Here is a 23429-nt window from a genome sequence, read left to right as displayed (position 1 = left end):
ATGGGTTGAGACTCATCCAATCCCAGCAATGGTTGTATTAACGGCACACTGGAAATGATTCCCCTTCTACTTTTAGAGGGTTTGATGAAATCTAACCCACACCACACCCCATGGGGACAGGCCTGCATTTTCTACATCAAACGCTCAGGGCTGTACAGCTTATATAGTGGCACTACAGTGCCCTGAAGAATAAAACCATTCATGAAGAAAAGCCAGTAAGGTACTGTAAAGAGCTACTACAATAGCACTTACATGAAAAAAGCAAGCACAGTGCCTAGTCCAGGTAGGAAGTCTATTAGGACACTCAGTCCAGCCTTATTGAACTTTGTTTAACCAAAATTCACCTTTAACTACATTTCTCTTCAAAATCCTAGTTGTATTGTAACTGCCAGCGCCTTGTGACTGCCTCTCGTCAACCAGTTCTCCCTGTTGTTCAGGCAGGCCATGCTGAGCAAGAACCCCTAGTTGTGGCCCAGCAGAAACTCCCCAGCAGCTCAACCGAGCCCTGGGATTTTCCGGCTCTTCAGGATTTGGCGGGGGTCATGCCCTGCACAAATACCGGGGTGGGAGCCCCAGATTTCAGCACGTTGGCCGCCAACAGGCAGGCCCATGAGCAAGTAGTCAACACCCGAAGTGTCGACCAAAGTCCTCCTTGTCAGGGCTTCAGCGAGTTAGAAAATGCCTCTTAGAGAGTGAAGCCGTGGCCCCTGACGAGGCCAGGCCTGCCCGAGCCAGCGGCAAGCTTCGAGCCGTGAGTGGAACAAACGCTTCACACTGTATCAGCCCTAAAAAAAGCCAAAGCCCCCAGTCATCTCCCTGAGGAGAATGCAAAGCAGTCCACTTTTCAAACCCAGCCTCCCCGCTGGGCGCTCCCGGGCGGCAGGGAGGGCCCGGCCCCACAGGCGGCCCGGCGGCGGCAGGGGACCCGCCTCCGCGGCTGCCCCGCGACGGGCAGGGAACGGCCTCGCCTGCTGCTGTGCGCATGCTCCCAGCTGCCCCCCCCCCCCTTCTGCGCGTGCGCCCCGCGCGTGGCGGGCAGAGGGAGGGAAGGCGGGAAGAAGAGCGGGGAGGCGGCGCTTTGCGGCGGGGTTGCTGTGAGGGGTTTGCGTCTTAGACGCAAAGCACGGAGCGTCGCCGCTGGGAGGCGGGGGAAGTTTGAAGTGAAGCGGCGGTTTGTGCGGGGGGCCCGGTGGTATGGCGGGCGACCGCGCCATCCCCGGCGAGCTCAGCCTCATGGATAAGGGCGTCGAGAGGTGAGGAGTGTGCCGGCGGGGCTGGCGCCTCGCAGCAGCCGGCGCGGGGAGCTGGGCCGTTGGGGTGAGGGGAGGCCGCGGTCGCGGCCGGGCGCTTGGGGGGGACCGGGGTCGTGCTGGGTAGAGCGGCCCGGGAATGAAGCGGCCCGGGAACGAAGCTGCCCGGCTGATGGCGGGTGCCTTTCCTTCGCAGCTTGCTGGAGGTGTCCCTGAGCTCGGACCTGCACACGCTCAACGTGCACTGTAACCGCATCGCCAGAATCGAAGGGCTCGGCCACCTCCGGAATCTGCGGCATTTAGATCTGTCATCAAACCAAATCCGCCGGATCGAGGGGCTAAGTTCCCTGGCTAATCTGCGCACCCTGAGCTTATCCTGTAACCTGATAACGAAAGTGGAGGGTCTGCAATATTTATTTCTGTCCATTTAGAAACTCATTAAGCTTTTCTAAGAGTCGTGTTAAAGCTCTCTTCTGGAAAGTATGCGTATAATTAAGGTTATACGAAGCTAGTATGAGCTACTAATCATATTATTATGTAAATTTTAAAAAGTAGATAGTCTCTGTAAGCTTTATCATAGCAAAATGCCTTAATTTAGAAGGAAAAATTGCTTTTTGTACTATGATTGTAGTTTATTGTCATAATTTGTAGTTGTGCTTTTTAAAGGCTTACTTTGCAAGTTCTGATTTGATGAAAGCAGAGCATTCTTCTGAAAATCTTACTGTTTATTTTTTTCCTCATTTTGTTTAGGACTGGAAAAGCTCTTTAATTTAACTATACTGAATTTGTCTTACAATCGCATACATGATCTCTCTGGTAAGTGATTTTGGCATGTGCAGTGTAATAAAAAGCATTTGCCTCAATTTAATTTTGAAAAACTTGACCAAGTGTATTTTTAGAAGTTTCTAATAGTTCAGCCAGTTGACTGAGTAATGCTGCTAAAGGTGGCAATTGCTGCTACTCTCGGCTTTCAAGTTTCTAACATAAAGGGTTGTTCTGAACTGGAATTTATTCTCCTGCATTTGGTGAGGTCGAGTTTATTCACAAAGTAGTACAGTAAACATTTCAAACTTATTTCCAAAGTGAAGAATGCAATAGTCTCAGAAGATATTTCCAAAAAATTCATATCTTTCCTTTTTATGGGACAAAAATGCAACTTTGGATATGATATAGAAGTTCTCTTCTAAATTTATTTGTTGAAATGGTCAATCGTTGCTTCTAAGTAAGATTTTTAAGCTACAGAATCAAGGGAGTTTGTAATAGAAAACTAAAAAACATTGGTAACAATTTTGTTAATGAACTGAGTTACAAAAAGGAACTTCAAGCAAAATGTTTATTTTTACATGCTTCTTAACAGTTAGAAACTAATCTGTTTCTTTAAAGTTAGCTCTCATAACTAGCTTAAGTGTTGTACTGTGTGGTAGTGTACCGCAGCTAATTGATATATGTAGACGGGGATATGGAGCAAAAGTTGTTACGTCATTTCCAGTTATTATTTACTGAATATTTTTCAACAAGATGCCATTTGTTCTAAACCCTATAGTCTAGGATCATAGCAGAAATCATTATTTTGTGGTTTTTCTCAAATTTTCAGGATTTCAGTGCCTTCATGGAACCAGTCATAAGATTAGCCATATTGACCTTCACAGCAACTGTGTAAACAATATTAATCACTTACTTCAGTGCACAAAGGGGCTGCGCTGCTTGACGAATCTGACACTGGAAAAAAATGGAAAAGCCAATCCAGTTTGTCACACAGCAGGTATGGATCTCGTGTTAGGTAGACACTTTGTGCTTGTTAGGTCAGTGATTTCCCTTAAGCTGTGAGCCAGGTTCTGAAGCTTGCAAATTCATTCATAAACTGGCCAGCTTGCAGAAATTTAAATTATGTAAAAATTAATTTGGTTTTCGTAAAAAAAAAATTGGTTTTTTCCCCCCCCCCGGAATATTCTCAAAATTGTAACTTGTTGTATGCTTTGATAAGGCTCAACTTTTTACATACTATTTTAGGTTAAGGCGGGAGATAGACAAAGAGTGATGGGAAGAGGAAGTATTGCAGAAATAGGAGGAAAGGAGTATTAATATGATAGGGTGGGTGGGCGGGGAATCTGAAGAATGTACATAGAGATATTGAACTATATAGAAAGGGGGCAGGCATGGGAAGTACATGGTCATCTACTGATAGAGGCCACAAGAGGAAGATCAGTAATAAGCACTATTAGCCTTTCCTCCTTTTCCTACAGCTTCAGTAAGCAGTGACAGACTCTAAGATGCTCTGCAGTAAGTAGCATTTTCATCAAAATAGGCAGGGATTTCACTAGGCAGCATGGAGACAAGTTGGAGGAATGCGGGTGGATGTATCACTTTCAGTTGCACTGCCTAGAGCTTCTGGTTTGAGGGTAGGTTTTTCATGCTGTTTAAATGTTACGCCCTGTCTTCAAACAATTTAAATTGTAGCATCCTGTTTTGGCGCAGGTTTTGTTTGTTTTCTTCATTTGTGTATAAGAGAGGGGAGAATCTCCTACAGGAAAGTAGCAGTGGAGGACTGATACTTTTGGGACAGCTCAAAGATAATTTCATTACAAAGAGCAGAACAGTAGGAATTACAATAATACAAAATAACAACCATATCATGAGCATGTAACTGATACAGGTGTAATATGTGTACAGTTCTTAGAAAGAAACCTCAGAGATAATTGAGGGAAGCCAAATAAGGTCTTAGAAATGTTTTCGAAAGCACCCATGAACAAGTTTTACAAATGCATTCAGGCACCATGGAAGCAGTAACAGGACTATTAAAATTTACCTGGGTAACTTAGAAAATCCCACTAGTTTTCTTCTGTAAGTGTTTACATACCTCTTAATATGTACCTCTTTGCTGACACTTACTTTTGAAACTGCAATGTTCAGAAGCCCAAATTCTATTAATTTAAAGAAATTTAGCTTCAATGCCTTACAGTTTCATAACGCCTTATTTCATTCACTGAAAAAGGATGAAGTTATCTAAGCCCTTTCAGAACTTGCCTTTCCATTACTTTTTTCTATCCTTGCACTTCATACAACTGTTTTGGTGTAGTAGGCCAATATTAGAAGGTTTTCTGTGCAACTGCAGTGTGCTGATGGTGGTGGGGAAATCCCTGTGTAGACCAGGACTAGGCAGGCAGCTTCCCAGTTAATTTGTATTGTAATATTGTCTGTTGAAAGCCTTATGGGTGGGGAAACGTGAGACACTTGTAGATAACTCACTACTTTTTTCCTTCCATTAAAAATGCAATTAATAATTTAAGATGACAGGGCACCTAAAATACACTAGACATCTCCTTCGGAGATTAATTTCAATTTAAATGTGGTCTTTTCCTCAAGGTTATAGAGAAACTGTTCTTCAGACGTTGCCCCAGCTAACAGCTCTAGATGGAAGAAATATTTCTGGTGAACCAGTGGACCTGGCAGAAGAAAACTGTTCAGATTTGCAGTGTATAGAAGACATTTTGGGCTCTTTGGTTTCATCTGGGTGCCCCTCATCCAGAGATCAGGTGCCATAGTTTGTGTGCACTGATTTTAAAATTGATACATTTTATTTTTATATTGCATGCAACTCATTAATGTTACAAGGGTTGTCTTTCCTTTTGACAGAACTATGTTACCTTACCGGTGGTGACACCACATATCGACCAGGCATTAGCTCATTTTCGTCAACGTACAAGAATACCAGTACAAAGTGCCATCAGCTCCTCTACAGAGCTTGTCTCATCTTCAGAACCAGAGAAGGCTGAACTTGATAAAATATACAGTGAGATGAGGATTAAAAAAATAGAAGATCAAATTTCACAGATACTGCAAAAGGTGATTTTTTTTTTTTTTTTTTTTTTTCTGTGATTGCACAGAAAGTTTTGTTTGTAAAATGAGGTATACCTTTTGATGATGCAAAAGTTTGCTGGGACAGACTGGAGCATTTCTACCCGTATGTATGTGCTGGTGTGTTCTTCACCATTTTGAGAAACTGGGAATAAATTAAAAACAAGTTTTTAAAACTGAAGATTGCACTTTGAATCATGAAAACTTTCATACTGAATAAAAACCATAGTGTATGGGACTAGGAGAACTATCTGATCATATTATATTAGAAAATTATTTTCTGGGTTTTTTTACCCTGAAGCCATCAATATAGTAACTGAACCAGAGAAAAATACAAAATGCAGCAAAATATCAGGATTATAGAGTTGGTGAAAATTAATTTTGCTAACAGGTCAAGTTGGTCTGATGTGTTTGTCAGGTATGTTCTTTTAACAGTGTGTGGTGTACCCTGCATATTTGCAAGGCTTTTTTGGTTTTAAGTGCTGCATTTGTTTTACATTTTGCACCAAACTTCTATACCTAAGGATTTCACCAAAATTGAGGTATTTCAAAAAGATACAACTATATGTTCTCAAGCATGCTGTTCTATTGGGTTTATTTTATCTTTAAAACAACAAAATGTTTTAGCAAGGAGGGAGGGGGTTGTTTGGAAGCAATTATTTACTTTTCTATCAAAATTATTTTGTGTGAACTTTTTAAAAATAGCACCTGAATAAGTGTTAGAAATCAGCCAGTTAGAAATTGTAGAATGTGTAGATAAGACTTCAATCTGTTCTTAGGTGTCTGATACCTCAAGAAGGGAAGCTCCTCCAAATGTTCTCAAAGCTAAGAGAGACACAGATCCAACTTCTGAGAGTGAAAATGAGAGTGGGAAAGAGAACAACAGAAAGGTTGTGAAAAGAAGCAAGATCCCTACTTACCGTAGAACTACCTTATCTACTAGGTGTCACGCGAATCACCTTAAGAATAAAATAACTGACAGGTATCTCAATGTTTGCCATGTAAAGCCAAAATGAACTAAACTCAATATTGTCAGAGTGAACATAGTTTAACTTGAAACATTTTGCTGAAAGCGGTAGGTTGGGTAAATAGCTCTGTTAATAATGCTCTAAATATTACTAGCTACTGAGGCTTCACTCAGTCATTTCACTATATGAGCGTTTTCTGTCTTTAGGTGAAAAGGAAATTGAACTGAAGATTCCAAAACAAACACTTTCAGAATTCTAACAGCTTATATTTTCACCTTTGTTTTAAGTTGTGGTAACAGAAGAATTCTCCACAGACAGAAGAACTGAGTCATTAAAAAATAAAAATAAAAGATTCATGGTGCCAGAATGATGGTCAAGAATATAACTGTCCAGATTTCGTGATGAAACTGAGCATGCCATAGTAATTTGTTTGATTTATATAGTAAATATCAGAAGTGATGAATAGAAGATGATATAAATTGGAATATATTAGTTTAGTCAGCCACTGCAGCTCTACAGCTACTCTGCTCTAAAATTGTTTCATATCTATGTGATCACAAGATGTTTTTCAGATAACAACTACTAGTACTAATTTTTTCTTTTACAGCTGAAGATTTGAATTTAGCTGTTTGCTTTATGATCTGCTTGCAAATGATTTTCTATGTGGTTTTGAACTCTACAATTCAGCTTCTACACAGAACTGTAAAATTTTGTCCTGTAAAAGTGTCTGAATCCCCTGTTACTGTTTAAACTGTGCATATTCTTAAATATACCTTCATGTCCCGCTATTAATAGGGAAGAGAAGAAGAGTTCCTCAAAGTGTCCACGCTCCAGTCAGAGAGACTTTCATCTCAATTCATCATCGGATACTCAAGACTTGGAAGTAGTGGGAAGAAAAGCTGAAATATTGACTGGAAGACAGAGCAATATAGAAAAAGTAGAAGACATTAATTCAAATGCCACAGAGGAATCAACATACCGAGTACGTTTTGCACCATTTCAAGTTAAATATGAGTATGTCCTCACCTGAAGACAAGCATATGTCTCCCAGTGAAACTTTAAAATTGGAGGTGACAAAAATAATTGCGTGTAGATAGTATCAAAAAATAGTGGAGTTCTTGTAGTATCAGCTGGAAGAGAATTTATTTTATTTCACTTTTATGGGGGTTTTTGGCCTGGTTGCTTCCACTTTCCTCTGTCATCTATGAATTCCAGAAAGACAAAAAATCTTGTTCTACAATTATGAATATTGTCATTTTTGGCTACATTTGAATGCTTCCTAGTAAGTTGATGCTTACCACATTCTTGCTAAGGTGCTGATTCAAGAACTGGATCAGGAGAAAGAAAGGAGGTGGAAAGCAGAGCAAGCAGAGAAGAAATTAGTAGAGCATGTCAGAGAGCTACAGAAACATGCAAAAGAAGAAAAGAATATTCAGAGTATGGCTGTATACACTACAGACAGGTAGGGAAACAAAGTGCTGTTTTGTGGGTTTTTTAATTCAAGACAATTCAATTTATAGGCTTAAGAAATGAGAACAGCTTTAAACAATATACTTGGAAAATAATGTTTCAAGAAGTAGTGCTAGAATTTCTTTCGGTATTACCTAATGAAATTCCTTTCTGCAGCTGTGCAGCTTTCTTCCTGTTCTTGTCTCAGAACAGTATCAGTATGTCACCCCATTTCTAGCCATTACTGTCCAAGCAATCTGTATCATAACTGTACTTTCTCTTTCAGCTCAAGCTCCAGTAGCTGTCTCATATCATACTTTCAGCTTCCAATTCCCAATCTTCCTTTCCACCTATACATACAGCGTTCTTTTTTTCCTGCGCAGTGCACTTGAACAAAGATTTTTCTGGCAGGCCAGAGTTGGCCAACAGGCAGTATGTTGTGCAGGTCAGGCCTAGCATATCCTCCTGTAGACTGCTATCATCATCCCTGTAAGTTCTTAGCAGCATCCTTTTTTTCAAAAGTTCTCCCTTCTAACAAAGCAGTGTTTGTTGTCAGCTATGATTGGAGATGTCTGCTCTATTTGTCTTTTTCTTAACTGCATTGTATTTATCAAAGACACGTTTTCTTTCTTGTAAGGAAGAAACAAGCCAAGTGCTTCCTGAGTTACCATTCATGACTGACTGTGATTATTTCCCTTTTTTCTTTTTGTTTTACGTTTATTTCCCACCTTTATTTGTTACCATCTTGGATAAGAGGCTTACTATGTTCCTTTTCTTTTGAGATAGATCTTATATCAAAAATTATTAGAATATTCAAGGATATTTCAAAGTTTTCTGAAGAAAATTATTAAATTACAAATTCATACTATATGTTCGATTTCTGTATAAAGCAAAATGATACTGGAATGTCATTTCTTTAAAGGCCTATCTATGAGGTTGTCTCCAGCTTAGTTTCTTTTAAAATGAAGATCCATATAGTAATGCTACACATGACTTCAGTAATATTTTACATATTTTTAAACAGTTTTACGTGACACTACTGTAAATAGTAACACTCAGCAAAGAACAAGATACGATGCTACAACACTTACTAATGTCTTTTTCTCAATGTATTTGGCATCAAACTAAATACTAAAATGTTTGTAATACAACTTTATTGCATTTATTCTCAGGTTAAAGGAATTGATACTGAAAGAGAGAGATGTTAAAGCAAGACTGCAAGCAGATGTCCAACAGTTGAAAGGTGAAACTGAAAGACTTACTAATGAGTTAAATCAAGCAAGAAATAAAGAAGCAGAACATCATAAGGCCATGCAAGCTTTAGAAGAAACACTATCCAAGATGGAGGCACAGAGATTGCAGCAACGAACTGTGGAGGTAAATATTTTTCATAAGTAAATAATACAATGGCAACAGGATGGCTACTATAATCCTAGATATTAAGAAACACTAGATTTTACAAGCCTTAAGTCTTGAGTTTTCCCCAATAAAAGCTGGGGCTTTTTTTCCTACATAGTAGTAGTTAATAAGTATCCATTTTAATTGTCAATTAATGTCTTTTATAAATAGAAGTATGTCATGTGATGTGGTCTTAAGATAAGATGCCATCCAGAGGGACCTGGACAAGCTCAAGAAGTGGGCCTGTGTGAACCTCATGAGGTTTAACAAGGCCAAGTGCAAGGTCCTGCACCTGGGCTGGGGCAACCCCCAGTATCAATACAGGCTGGGGGATGAAGGGATTGAGAGCAGCCCTGCCGAGAAGGACTTGGGGGTACTGGTGGATGAAAAGCTGGACATGAGCCAACAAGGTGCGCTCGCAGCCCAGAAGGCCAATCGTATCCTGGGTTGCATCAAAAGAAGCATGGCCAGCAGGTTGAGGGAGGTGATTCTGCCCCTCTACTCTGCTCTGGTGAGACCCCACCTGGAGTACTGTGTCCAGCTCTGGAGCCCTCAGCACAGGAAAGACATGGACCTGTTGGAGCACGTCCAGAGGAGGGTCACAAAAATGATCAGAGGGATGGAACACCTCTCCTATGAAGACAGGCTGAGAGAGTTGGGGTTGTTCAGCCTGGAGAAGAGAAGGCTTCGGGGAGACCTTCTTGCAGCCTATCGGTACTTCAAGGGGGCTTATAAAAACGATGGCGACAGACTTTTTAGCAGGGCCTGTTGTGACAGGACAAGGGGGAATGGCTTTAAACTAAAGGGGGGTAGATTTAGACTAGATATAAGGAAGAGATTTTTTACACTGAGGGTGGTGAAACACTGGCACAGGTTTCCCAGAGAGGTGGTGGATGCCCCATCCCTGGAAACATTCCAGGTCAGGTTGGACGGGGCTCTGAGCAACCTGATCTAGTTGAAGATGTCCCTGCTCATTGCAGGGGGTTTGGACTAGATGACCTTCAGGAGGTCCCTTCCAACTCAAACTATTCTATGATTCTATGATTGTGTGATAAAAGAGAACAAGTTCTATGTACGTAACACTGAGAGTTGATATTTTCTGAAAATATACAGTAACAAAGACAAGTTTTTTAAAACGTTGCTGAAATCGTTGAAGAACTTACTAGCAGGATGGAAATCTGGTGGTTCTGTTTGTTTTGCTGATCTAAAGAATTAGATGCTTTTAATTGCGACCAGAACAAAACAGTAATTGCCGAGAACTTATTTTAAAGATTCTGGTTGTTTTGGGGTTTTTTTGTGTTGTTTTTACAGCTGGAGAAGTTAATGATGCTTTTGTTGTCAGAGGCACTTTGTTCAGTATACAAATACATAAGATCAAGATGCTGGACCAGATACTGCCACTGTTTCTGACTGAATAATTAATTGGTGAATTTTCAGTGGCCAAATGCTGCATCCCCCAATATCTGTACCTATTGTTTGATTATATTCCTATATCAGCCTGTTCCTGTGTCACTGAACAGAAATTGAATCCTAATATATCCATCCTGAAAAGTCTCTGAACTGCTAGTATGGTGCTGTAGGATGTGTTGTCGCTCAGATACCCTGAAAGGAAACAGAATGAGGGAGTGTGCTGACAGCCAAACTGCAAGTGCCATTCAAGTTATGGATTAGCCACCCTCCACTTTAGGCTCCTGTTCAGGCATCTGAGTGGCTTGTCCATTTTCTTCCTTACCTGTAAATAACCTGGAGCTATTACAGATCTAGAAGTGACCTTCAGTTTAGATCAGGTATCTGCTTGTCACTTTGAAAAGTACTAAATTTAGTGATTTAGAGAAGAGGAGAGTGGTTGTGTGTTTTTATTTTGTTTTGTTTTTCTTTTCCTATAAGAAAGGAAATACCTTATTGGTGTATGAGGTTTTTATTTTTCCTTTAATGAGCTTGGAGAAATAAGTCATCTCTTCTGATAGTAGTAGCATCGTTTTTATTAACTGCAAAACTTTATTAAGGGAAGGTCTTTGTTCCTGTCTTTAAGATCCTGTAGCAAATACTCTTTAATAATTATGTCTCAAAGAATAATCATGATGCTCTAGAAACTAAATCTGAACTAAATGTTCAGATTTAATATACCTTTGGCCTATTCTATCAACTGTAAGATTAACAAATTCTATAATATTTTGTAGAGCTTTCTCATAGTACACATTGACAGTTAGCTTCAATGGTAAATTACGGTTACTCTAGGTAGTCACTGTTTAAGGATTTCAGTCAACATTACTTCTTTAAGGGATTCAAGATAAATAAGTTACTGTGCATCTAAATGTGTACCCTATTTTCTGGCAGTCTTTAAACTTGCATGTGTTCTCACTTGAAATTTTTGGTTTTAAGTGCTTCAATTTAGGCGAGAATTGCTTCACTTCATCCACAAAACAACAGCAATACAGTGGGGTGCATCTAAATGTTACTCATGAAGAGGCTTAACATGTAGAACGTGAGAACTTAGCTTCATACTCAAGCCTCACAAAAATTTTCATACAACCTAAGTTACTGTATGAACTTTAGGTACCTCTGGCATTCTCAAGCTGGAACTCATGCAGCAGTGCTTACGTATCTTAAGGGACGTTGCAGGAGATGATAAACATTGGAAACAATGTTTTACTCGTCAGTGGAGGACATGCCATACAGTTGTTCCTTAATTTTTTAATTTTCATTTTTATTGATCAAAAATCAAGTTGAGGGGACAGCTGTGATGGAATTCTGAAAGAAAACAGATTTGGGATTTTTTTTTTTTTTGTCTTTTGTGAGGGTTGCGGGTTTTTTGTTTGTTTTCTTGTGAGAGTTGGAAAGTAAACTGGGTTCTCTGCATTCTAGCTCTGCTGTTAGATGACTGACACTTAGAATAATCTTGAGTATGGTCCATTAGCCATTCACAGATTTGATACTCTGGAAAGCAAAGAGAATTAGAATAAGTACAGAATGTGGATACCCTTTGCTTTGCTTAGGAGGACAGGCTGACGAGATAGTTAAGTTCTTGCTGCTCACTGCTTGAGCACAAAAGGATTGAGATGAATGCTACAAGTAATGATTAGCAGTAAGAATATCTCCATTAACATCACCTCTGCTGTTTCAGTTGCATGTTCTAACTTACAGCCTTCTGAAGTGTCTTGACTCTGAATTACCATTTAATGAGTAATTAAAACCTTTTTTACAACTCTTTTCCTATCTTTTTTTTCCTACTTGTTGAGTCAGAAAAGACAGCTTTGTATGTAAAAGGCTTAAGATTATAAAATGGAATTATTCATAAAAGCTTGCATTAAATGGAAAAAGTAGAGTATGCCACCTGGTGCTTACACTGATCCTCCATTTTTCATAAAATCATTAGAAAGCAGCTCTGTTAAGCAACTTTAAACTGTAAAACTCAGAAAGATACAGATTTTTGTAACTGGAGTGTTAAAAAAAAGTTATATTGAATACATCTAAAAATGTTTTGCTTGAAACTAATACAAGTATTACAATACGAGAGTTTGTAATTGAGGAAATCATTCTGCCAATATACTTGTTCCACTTCTGCAGGACACTTCCAAGTTCTTCATAAATTAAGAAAACGTCCTTGGTTCTTCATGAAAGTTGCTTTTTTTTTGTGTTGTAGTGCGTTAAGACTTAATTTTAAACACCTTGTTTTAATTTCTGCAAGCGTAACAATATATTAAGTAAAAAAAAAAAAAAAAAAATCCTTCCTTTGTCTTGGGCTAGGTAACATAATAAAATTCCGTAAAATTTTTTTAAAAATACTGACAATTGTGGAGCATGCTGTAAACATAATGGCCCAGGCAGACATGTATAAAACTTTGATAAAGCACCTGTTCCTTTGTATTCTAGTATAAGACATGAAGAATAGATTACAGTCTTAAGAAAATCTTGTTCCTCTCTTTATGAATTCTACACAGATGAAACAGGTGCAAGAAGCAGAGCTTAAAGCATCAGCAAATGAAAGAGAAGTACAGTTACTTCGAATATCCTTTCGACAACAGAAGGAGAAGGTAAAACAACTACATGAACTTCTTATATTAAGAGAGCAAGAGCAAAGGTACGGGGTCTTCTACTTTCTTTTCACAAGTTAATAGAGGTGCTAGTATTGCAAATGTGTTTTGTTTAAATGCGTTCTGCAAAGTGTGGGTGTGTTTTGGGTTTTTTTTGTTTCTGTTTTTTTTTTTTTTTTTAATGGGAGAGATGGTCTTTGTAAAAATGTAGATGTCTTCCCACCCATTTTCTTGCTCGTGTAAGAATATCTTCATATCTTGTAGATTCCTGACTCGTAAGTCCATGTAGGCAACTGTGATCTTCCGGCCTTTCATTTGATAGGTTCTTGTCTTATTATATGGCTGAACTTTTTATTTCCTGGATTAAAGATTAAGTATTTAAAATAATCAGATAAAAATAAAATCGCATTTGAATTATTGTCTGAAGATTTGCATATACTACAATAACACAAAGTGTTCCAAAAAAAAGTCAGTTTCTACAGTATCTTGCTTTAGGGTGGGTGGGTGGCTTGCCTGGCTCTTTTCCTCTTTCCTCTCAAAATTTCCTTTTTTTTGGAGAATACTTGAACATAAGTTCTATACTGTTTAGCTAATACAATCAAATATGTGTACAAACTAAAGCAACAAGTGGTGTGTGGTATACTAGTATGTGAGGGAGGTTATTAATAAAATAAGCTGGTTACACTTGCTAAATTTTACAAGGATAAATGTATTCAGATACCAAGATAACTGCAGGTTTAGATGCGAAGAATCTGATAGCTGTGTTTTGAGAACTTCCAATTATTAAATCTCCAAAAGATGTAATGTGAAGGACAGCAGATGTGTTTGTGCTTTAAAGCAGATGAACAGAATAGTCTTAAAGTACAGGGTACTTCTGCTTCAACATTTTCCTATAGGGATGCTTCCAGACAGGAAGGAGGCTTATCCTGGAACCCTTTAGGTCTCCATTGCTGCTGCTTTTCAGGTTTTTGGGTCTGAGTGAGAAGCAGCAGTTGTTGGGTGAGGGTGAAGAGAATGACTGCAAAAGAGGGTATCTAGCTGTACAGTGCTTTTCCCCGATTCCAATGTCTTTTCCAGATCTTTGTTAACAGCAAAACAAACAAATGCTAACTAACAGCAAAAGAGCAATTAAATAATTTCTACAAAAGTTTGAATTAAAAAGTAAGGTTATTCCTTTGGGTGTTTTAACAGTAGTCAACACACTTTTCCTCATCCCAGGGCCATTGTCATAGAAGACTGAAATCTGCCTGTGAAATTAAGGCATCTGTCCCATTTATTATGTAACTTATTATCCTTTTTAAGAAATACTAAGGAAATTAATTGAAACAGCATTGTGAGATGCTGCAGTTCTTGTCTCAAGTATGTTTGGTAACTTCAGGAAAGAACTTGAAACCCGAGTTGCTTTAAATGGACCTGAATTTCAAGATGCTGTGTCAAAAGAAGTGGCTAAAGAGGAGCAGAGGCATGAACAGCGTGTTAAAGAATTTCAGGAGAAAATTAGTATGTTAAACCAGAAGTACAAAGAGTTAGAAGATGAATTTCGTTTAGCTTTAACTATTGAAGCAAAAAGGTTTAAAGAGGTAAGACTAAGAGAACATTTCAAACTAGGTGGAGTTGTAGTTCTCTTTAAATGTGTTGGTTTTGGGGGGTGAGGGTATTTTGGTTTTTTGTTGGGTTTTTTGTTGTTGGGGTTTTTTTGATCCTTAAGGTCTTTGCCTCAAGGATTCATCTAAAAATACTGGTAGTAAGCTTTGAAATATCAATGATTAGAACATAGACACCAAATGCCAAGTCAGCACTTGAAAAACCCAGTATTTTTGTTCATAAGTAAAAGTTAATCAAAAGAAATAAGAAAAATTTCTATCTGGTGGTATTAATTTCTTTTAAAAGATGTTGACCTTCTATTAGAATATATTCAATTATTGTAAACTCTTGTGGTGTTTTGATAAGGTTATGGTTACATATATACTAGTGTATTTAATAATAAAGTTCCCTATTGTTTAACTTTTCAAAATTGAATTTTGGATATGCATTTTGAAATTCAAATTCAAAACTTGCTTACTAAATTCCTTAGATAACATACAAAATAATGTGAACACTAACCATAGAAATAAGTTAAGTGAAATAAAATTTTAAATGCTTCACCTCCACTTAAACTTGGTTTTCTTCATTTTTAAATCAGTTGGATACATGGGAGAAGAGGGGAAAGAAAAGACTGGTTTTTCACCATTTAAATCTTTCTCTTGCAAGGAAAAAAAATAGAATTAATTTTAAGTTCTTCTTTCCAGATTTTAGTATTAATCTTAACAATGAGATTAAGTCAAGGCATTGTTTTCATTTCCCAAGCTATGGTTTTTCTGCTCTGCTTCCCATCCACCCATGATTTTTTTTTTTTCCAGGTTTTTTGTTTTGGTTTGGGTTTTTTTGGTTTTTTACAAATCTGTAGCTGAGCAGAACCAGTTTTTTGAGTTGAAGTATCACCAACAAACTGGTAGAAAACCAGCTTCAGATATTCACTAATTTCGCATACTGTTGATGAACTTCTATTTCTTCCTTTATTTGAAATTCAAATGTCAGTTGTGTGTATGCATACACACTTTTTCCAAATGTTAGCATTTTTCAAGTCTTATCTTATAAAACTTTAGGTAAAAGAGCATTTTGAAAATGTTGCTGCTGATCTAGTTGAACATAAACGAGCCCTCTTTGAGTTTGAACAAAAGGAAAAAGAGATGGCAAGTCTGATCCAAGACCTGACAAGTATAGTGAAAGAACAGAAAGAAAAGATTGCAGAATTAACAAAATCAAATGGAGAAGCTACAGCAAACCTAAAGGTACTTGTTTCAAAACATTTGAACTACATATATGATTTTTTTGGTAATATTTTATGTATAAAAGTAACAATTCCATACAGGGTAGATTGACTGAAAGATGCGTGTTTCCTGTTGCACTAAAACCTAGTACTCCACATCAGCCTTTATTCTTGCATCTTGCACTTCTATTTCTCACAAACACTGCTCTCCATATAGCAAAATCTAGACTCAGTCATGTCTTCAGAAGTGCACTCCTTGCCTTATGAGCGCTAGCAGTTTGTATATAATCAACTGCATCACTCTAAACTGAGATTTAAAAAGCCTGCATTAATAGCCCTGACCCTTTGTAAATTCGAAGTAATGGAACATGGTTCTGCAGTGGTCACTATATGTGAAGTAAAAATGAAACTGAACAAATAATCAAGTGTAGTTATTAGCAGCTTAATATCTCCGAGAGTTGCATAAAATTAGCAGTATTAGTCATTATCTACTAATTGTCTAATTTTAATGTTAAATACTGTGGGCACAGTTGCTTTATCTTACACTACTGATTGCTGTATGCTAACATATTATAGTACTACGTTGTCTGTATAAATAACTCTTAAACATCTTAGAAACCTAACTTTTAAACTGTTGTGTGATCCAGTCCCTGTATGTATCCAGTCCATCTTTATGTTAAAACTTCTGTGTGGTACAACCCCTGCACAGATGTTTCTGATCTCCCTGCATGTTGCTGTTGGGGTGTCCAAACATTGTGTTGCTATACAGAATAGGATTCTGCCAGTCAGTGATGCTGCTAAAAACAAAATTAAAAAATAGCTATATTAAACAGCTGTAATCTGTAAAACAAAAAGTAGCCTGCATAACTGAAGATAAATCTTTATCATGGGAAGTGGAAGTTCATCCCAGCTTCTGTCTGTTTTCTTTTGATTTGGTTTTTAATATCTTACCTTGACTTTCTGTTTCTCTTTTTTTGACTTGTGCATTTATAATTCTAAACAGGTTTTTATAATGGCACTGATAATTTAAGGAGGCTGTTTAAAAATCAGCTTTAGAGTTTTCTGGGACCGAAGCATGTCTATTTGAAGCAAACATTTGTGTTTCATTACTGGGAAGAGATGCAGATAGAACCCCGTATGCAAACAGAATATTCCTCAGTTAACTTAATTTGCTGTATATAAGTATTACTTTCCTAGCCACTTAGTATTGATTTGAAATTTTTGAATACTTGGTTTAAAGGATCTTACTGTCTTTTTCCAACGTTCATTCATACAGTGTCGCACTGGAGAACTTGAAACTGTGATTGAGGAGGACAAACAGAAGGCTGTTCAAGTTGAACTTCTGAAAAAGGAAAATGGAAAACTTATTTCTCAGCTGACAGCCCAGGAATCTGTGATCGATGGGTTAAAAATGGAAAGAAAAATATGGGGGCAAGAGTTGGCACAACAGGGTAAAATAATATATTGTTTTTTTCTTTTGCAGAAAAAATGGTGGGTGTTCAATATCATACCTTTCAAATAAATGCTCCAATATAGTTGTAATCATGACAGGGTCTCTGGATGTCTTGTTGATCTTACCCAATTGTAAAGATGATGTGCAAAAATAGATCTTCTGTAGTACGCAGGCCATTATAGGAGCTATAACAGCAGTTGTGTGAGTTGGCTGCGAATACAACTTATCTATTTCCCCAAAATGTCAAAATACCATGCTATACGAAGAACTTTTACATATGAAACTAGGAAAACAAGGATTTGTAAATAGTGTTATGTAATGCTACTCATCTATCAGATAAGTCTAACATGAAAATTTCAATATATATCTTTAAAAAAAAAAGTTAAATACTGGGTGAAAAAAAGCTTGGGCTTTTTTCATTTTTCCCTGATTCATGCAACTCAGCACCACCTTGTGGGTTCTTTGAGATTGGCTGGGTCTGTAAAAGTAAACAGTAATTCTTAACAGAGAACTTTTCAAAGGATAAAATACAGACGTTCAGTTTTACATTTCCTCTTAAGTGTTGCCTACCTACAGATCAAAGCCCTACATCATTTCCAGCGGGCAAAATGGTCATGTTTGGTTTTTAAGGTGGTTCTTACCTTCGCTTCCCCCCCTCCCCTGACATTATACATCTTAGCACTCATTTTACAGATGACTTCCGTAGTGTGAATATCCTGTTTTATCTAGGAGCTCATCTTGCTCAAGATCGGGGAAAACTGGAGGCAAAAATTGAAGTTTTAACGAATGAGATTGAGATGTTAAAAAAGCAAAAGGAACAGGACAGTGATACTATAAGAATTAAAAACAAAATAGTGGATGATCAGACAGAAACAATTAGGAGATTAAAAGAAGTAAGTGCCATGCCTGACAATTTGTGTGCTTAGCTAAAATTAAGACTTGCAGTGAAAGTTACTGTAAAGACTGTAATGAAAGCTGGCTCTGCATGCCTAGTCTACCAACTCAGAAAGCGCAACCAGGCTGTTAGTGGCAATTGATTTCGCTGAGAGCAGTAGAGGGCCTTGTATTAACTTGATGTACAGAGATGTTACTTTGAATCTCTCAGTGAACCATATTTATGTAAAGACTTTCTTCTCTTTGCCTTGCTTCCTGATAATTCCATTATATAATATCCATTCCTGATAATGGTTTTGAGAGAGCGAAAACTAGGGTAGCATAATTCTTCCTGTGTGTTTAAAAGAAAAGGGAAAAAAAAATATAAAGTTTGCTTCAGGTTTATTTTACAATGTAAATATTTTTTTCTTTATTCTGTTCTTGTAAATCAATATTCTAACAGCAGAGCTACTATGTTTTGTTCTATTAATTCCATTCATCTCATTTAGAGACTTAAGACTTCAGCTTATTAATCAGAGCATAGTTTTATAGCATGTTACATCAGTTGCAGTTAGATGTGTTACTCATTAAACTATATAGCCACGTAACAAGGTCAGCTCAGTGATTTGTGTATGTAGAATAAGCTGTTGTATTAGAGTTCTAAATAACTTTTTTCTTAACTTGCTTTCAATTTCAGATTTATGTTTTGATGACTTTTTTTTTTTAATTCTGACTTCTTTCAAATGAAGATTATTTAACTGGCTATCACTTTACTAAGTATTTTTCATATAATAATACCATTTAGAAGAGTAAACTTTCACGTGTCCATCTCTGCTTTATTCCAGCATAGGCTAAACAGATACTCTTAACGGGTAAAAATAAAGTTAAATTGAAGGGAGTTTCTGTGTTCTAAAATATTTATCTTCTAAAGGGCTTACAAGAAAAAGATAAACAAATCAGAAAACAGCGTGAAGAAAATTTGGAAGCTCAGAAATTTTTTCAAGTACGGTTGGATGAAAAAGCTGCTGAATTTGAAGAGCTAATGGAAAAAATAGAAAGGCAAAATGAAAGAAAAGAGGAATTAAAGCAACTGCTAGAAGAAAAAGAAGTAGAGCTTGATGACATTAAGAATGCACACAGGTGATACATACAAGTGGCAATAATTCTTTGGGATCATAATAGTATGCAACACTTCCTTGAAGTTATTCTATGTTCAGAGAGTACTTGCTATTAAAACCCCCAGAAATGTGGAAAAATGGAGGCATGGAAAACTTTTTTTTTCCCTGCCCTCCTAAGAAGTGGTATCTACATTCATTGTAAATATGTGCATTTTATTTTCAGTGCACTGAAAAAGAAGTGGCAAGGTAAAGGAGAGCTATTAAGCCAGCTGGAGGTGCAGGTTAAACAAATGAAGGAGAGTTTCGATATCAAAGAGAAGAAGCTGATCGAAGAGAGAAATAAAAGTCTTCAAACTCAGAGGTGAACACCTTAATAACTTATGTTGTGACTGTTCAGTTAGTATAGAGTTGCACTGTTAAGTATACAAAAACGTTTGATTATGTGATGAAAGAATGCGTAATACCTTTTTAAGTACTTGGTGAGCCCAGTTGCTGCAAACTTGGTGTGCGTAGAAGTAATTCTTGCTATACAGAAGGTGACTTACTTCATGACACTAGCAGTCAGTTACAGCATTTGTCCTCTAATCTCCTTAGCTATGTTCCCATTTTCTTTGAAAATAATTGGAGCCTACACTCATTCCTCCCTAGCACGCCTATTCCACCACAATACTTTTGGTTTACCTCTGTGAGGAAACTCCCATGTCACGCTCACATGATAGGGACTCTTACGCAGTCATCACACATGCTGGCTGGAGCCATGCAGTGAAGGTGCTTGTGCACGTGAGGCACAGTCTCACAGTCTGTAGTGGGGTTTCTTTGAGCATGAGCCTGTCAGCCTTCTAGCTTGTGACCAGGATGCACGGGACAAATTGGTTGCAAATCACAGGTCAAGCCAAGCAGTTGTGGCTGGCATTTGGGCTTATGAGAGAGGCCACAGTGCTTCACTAACGTCTGTGTGGGACAATGAAAATACCTTGTGTGCTGTGCAGGAAATCGAGGACAGATCCTCAATACTTACCACAGTAATACTAATAAATATTTCGGTCTGTGACAAACAGACTGTTTATAAGTTACCTGTCATTCTCTTCCCATACAAGTAGTAATAGATTTTTAATTTATTATTCCTCTTGTACTGTCAATTTTTTTGAGCAGGTAATAGTAAATAGGAGGTGATACAGAAACAAATACTCATAACCCAGAAAATAGTCAGGGACTTAGATAATGCTCAGTTATTTCAAATGCTTCTGGCATTATGGAGAATTATGGTAGACTGCTGCCTGAGGTGAGCTTAGATTGTTAGTATGATTTTTACTTTATTCTTTGGCCCCTTTCTCTTATTCTTCTTCCTTCCTCCCAATTATTCTTAAGAAAAGATTAGCTAGTTAATAAGACTGCGTATTTATCTAGCAGTGATAACCACACAGTTACTGAAGGAATAAGCTAGTATGACTAAGGTTTTTTTGCTTTACATTTTTAAATTAAACACTTTGATTAATTACGCTTTCGCTATTACTAGGTTTTGGAATTGTTGGAAGATCAGTAGTGAAATTTTGTCCCACGTAATTCCATTTCGTTTCAAAATTTTGGTGTAAATTAATTGTATAGTGGAATAATTTGCCTTGCTTTCTGTTGCTACATATTTTAGAATTATCCTCTAAAAGCAGAATTTGCTTGGAGTCAAGGAAATGCTTCAGTACTGTGAAGCAGACACTTGTCTATTTCTGTGAGACACAGGCTTACAGGCCGTTTACAGGATCGCATAGTTCAGTCATTGACTTCTCAGGAAGCAAAAGCATAGTAAGTCGAGGTTTGAAAACAGGTGGAGTTCTTATCCATGTTGACAGTAGCAAGCCTGAATTTTTGTATTATTTGCTAGTGATTAAATGCTCCTGCTAAGAGGAATGCTGGAAGCCCTAAACATGGTGTGTAAAACTAGAACACGCACTTGAGAAAACAGGACATCTTCTGATGCTAGATATTGAAATAATTGTCTTTGTGCCCATGTTATTAAAACCTTATCGAAGGCAGAATTGGGCAAAGCAAAATACTTCTGTTGTTTGCAGGAGTGTGATTTTTTTTTTTTAATCTTTTTTAGGATTGCTGTGGAAAAGCTTCATGAAATGGATGGTGCTTTTAGAAAACAACTTGAGTCAATGTTGGCAGCTCATCATGAAGAACTACTGCAGCTTGCAAATGAAAAGGAAAAACAAATTGAAGCAGCAAATGAAAAAGTAATTTTAATACTAAATTTATATGTTTACTGTATTTGTATTTTTATTCTACAGCTGCTACAACAGTGGCGCTTGGAAGTCACCTGTTTGTATCTATCTGGCTGATCTCTGGATGGAAACAGCCCTGGTTTAGTACTCAATCTTTGAACAGCAAGAAAAGCTCTAGAACTGTACGATCATGAGGTTCTGTATTCAAGCGAAGTAAAGTTGCATGCTATGTAGCTGCTACGAGTTGATAGCTAAACATTTCCTTATCTATACAGGCAAGAATAATGAAGATTATGCCAGATAATCCATTTAACTCACCTATGCCAGTGTTAACAGTTACTGTTCCTGTCATACACTGCATTCTTCCTTAGTGTGACAACGGGTGCTTTTTCTGCGTAGTAGGCATTTTGGTTTTGATACATTACTCGCTATCTCCTAGCAAATTAATATTTTTTTTTAAAGCAAAATTCTGCTACTGCATCCTGTGGCAAAAGTAGTGCATTGCTTATTTAAACATAAGCATGTAACTCTTGCATTGCTTATCAGTGTTAAAAGTTGCCAAGATTATATGGGTGTGTTAGGTATATTAAGGAAAAGCAAGAATTCTATTTGATCTCTGTGTGCTCTTTTAGGTTTACTGTGTTGAAGAAGAAATGAGGCAGCTTCTGCAGGAAACAGCAAACAATAAAAAAGCCATGGAAAATAAAATAAGACGACTTACACACGCACTGAATGATATTCAACAAGATCTTTGAAGAGTAATACAAGTTTTTAGTGTATGTATTAATACACAAACTTAAGCAAATACATACACTACAATGCACTTTTCCTTGTTTTCTAGAGAATAAATTCTTTGTGATATATTTTGATGGTTCAGGAATCAGACATAAATATTTGTACAATATTTACATAATAAATAGTTATTTCTAACCCTTGGTTATTTTTAACTGTTTCGTCAAAATGGGTCAAAACACATATATAGATGAAAAGCATCATATGAAATTAGGAATTAGTGTGTTTAATGAGAGAAAAGAAGGTAGAAGCAAAGGCCCAAAGAAACGGGCTCAAAGGTTTCCTTCACTGGGGTAAAAATTCTTGTAATGAGAGATCCAAGAATTTACCTGAAAATACGTTTAATCTACCACTGTTGATGAAGAATGCATGACTCCTGCAACTTAGAGTGGCTTTTTTGGCAGCATATTTTGGTTCTCTACAGCAATAGGCTTCCTACCAGGCTTTTGAAAAATAGGCGATAATAAACAGCTTCTTATGGAAGCCGATCATAAGCCTTATGTTAATGATTGTTATACTTCTTTCATGATGGAGACTTTACCATCTCCACTGTACTCAGGCATTTATTTCATTTGCTTGTTCTCAGAAGATCCTAAATTGTTACTGTACTGCAGCAGACTCTGAAGTGTTTAATGCTGCAGTAGTAAGTAGTAAAATCAGTTACTTGTTGTTACACCAGGTGGAGCTATTTCTTCCCACCTTGCCCCATGCAGTAGCTAAAGCAGAGTCCTGTTGCTCCAAGGATGAGAGAAGCCACTAAGCCGACTTTACCATCAGCTTGTTCAGAACCCAGGCATAAGCACATTGATAGGGTATAACTGTATATGCATTTCTGTGCCCAGCAGCCCTGTAAAAGTACTAGTGCTAGTAAAAGGCTCCTGGCCTTTGGCTAACTGTGCAAGGCCTGTTGGGCTTGTTATCAACTTGTTATGAGAACTTGCTGTGTGAACCAGAGCTTGATACCAGCTGCCTCTTGTTACAAGGTGCTGCTTATGTGTGGGATGTAACAAAGGCCTTGAGCACAAGTTGAAAGCAGAGGCCATGGCACCAAAAACAACTCGCTGACGGTCAGTGACTGGTCTTAGAAAAAGCATGACCTTGAGAGCTGGGAACAGACTGATTTTGCTTTAAGAGAGGAAGCAGCAGTGAAGCAAAACAAAAAAATCAAAAACATCAGTCCAACAACTGAATAAGGCACCTGCAGTGGCCTG

General features: G+C 37.6%; 1 protein-coding gene across 1 annotated transcript; it reads left to right on the top strand.

The window, feature by feature from the left end:
- Nucleotides 1-1137: 1137 nt before the first annotated feature.
- LRRCC1 (leucine rich repeat and coiled-coil centrosomal protein 1) lies at nt 1138-22356 on the top strand. Its single transcript, XM_076329473.1, has 19 exons — nt 1138-1253; nt 1447-1652; nt 2001-2066; nt 2845-3012; nt 4614-4783; nt 4884-5093; nt 5885-6087; nt 6869-7055; nt 7387-7535; nt 8695-8899; nt 12862-13001; nt 14333-14534; nt 15600-15785; nt 17040-17214; nt 17946-18109; nt 19021-19229; nt 19431-19568; nt 21303-21438; nt 22059-22356. The coding sequence occupies exons 1-19, from the start codon at nt 1195-1197 to the stop codon at nt 22179-22181; spliced, it is 3096 nt and encodes a 1031-aa protein (XP_076185588.1). The 5' UTR covers nt 1138-1194; the 3' UTR covers nt 22182-22356.
- The last annotated feature ends 1073 nt before the right edge of the window (nt 22357-23429 follow it).

The sequence above is a fragment of the Aptenodytes patagonicus genome, chromosome 2, assembly GCF_965638725.1.
Source record: "Aptenodytes patagonicus chromosome 2, bAptPat1.pri.cur, whole genome shotgun sequence".
Taxonomy (NCBI): Eukaryota; Metazoa; Chordata; class Aves; order Sphenisciformes; family Spheniscidae; genus Aptenodytes; species Aptenodytes patagonicus.
Note: the sequence above shows the minus strand (reverse complement) of the source record. Positions and strands in the feature narration are given on the sequence as shown.

What these genes read in the sequence shown, in the direction of transcription:
- LRRCC1 (XM_076329473.1), top strand. Translation starts at nt 1,195, where the DNA reads ATGGCGGGCGACCGCGCCATCCCCGGCGAGCTCAGCCTCATGGATAAG. An exon ending in TGCAGCAACGAACTGTGGAG is followed by an intron (nt 8,900 to 12,861) that starts GTAAATATTTTT and finishes AATTCTACACAG; the next exon opens with ATGAAACAGGTGCAAGAAGC. An exon ending in GCAAGAGTTGGCACAACAGG is followed by an intron (nt 17,215 to 17,945) that starts GTAAAATAATAT and finishes TGTTTTATCTAG; the next exon opens with GAGCTCATCTTGCTCAAGAT.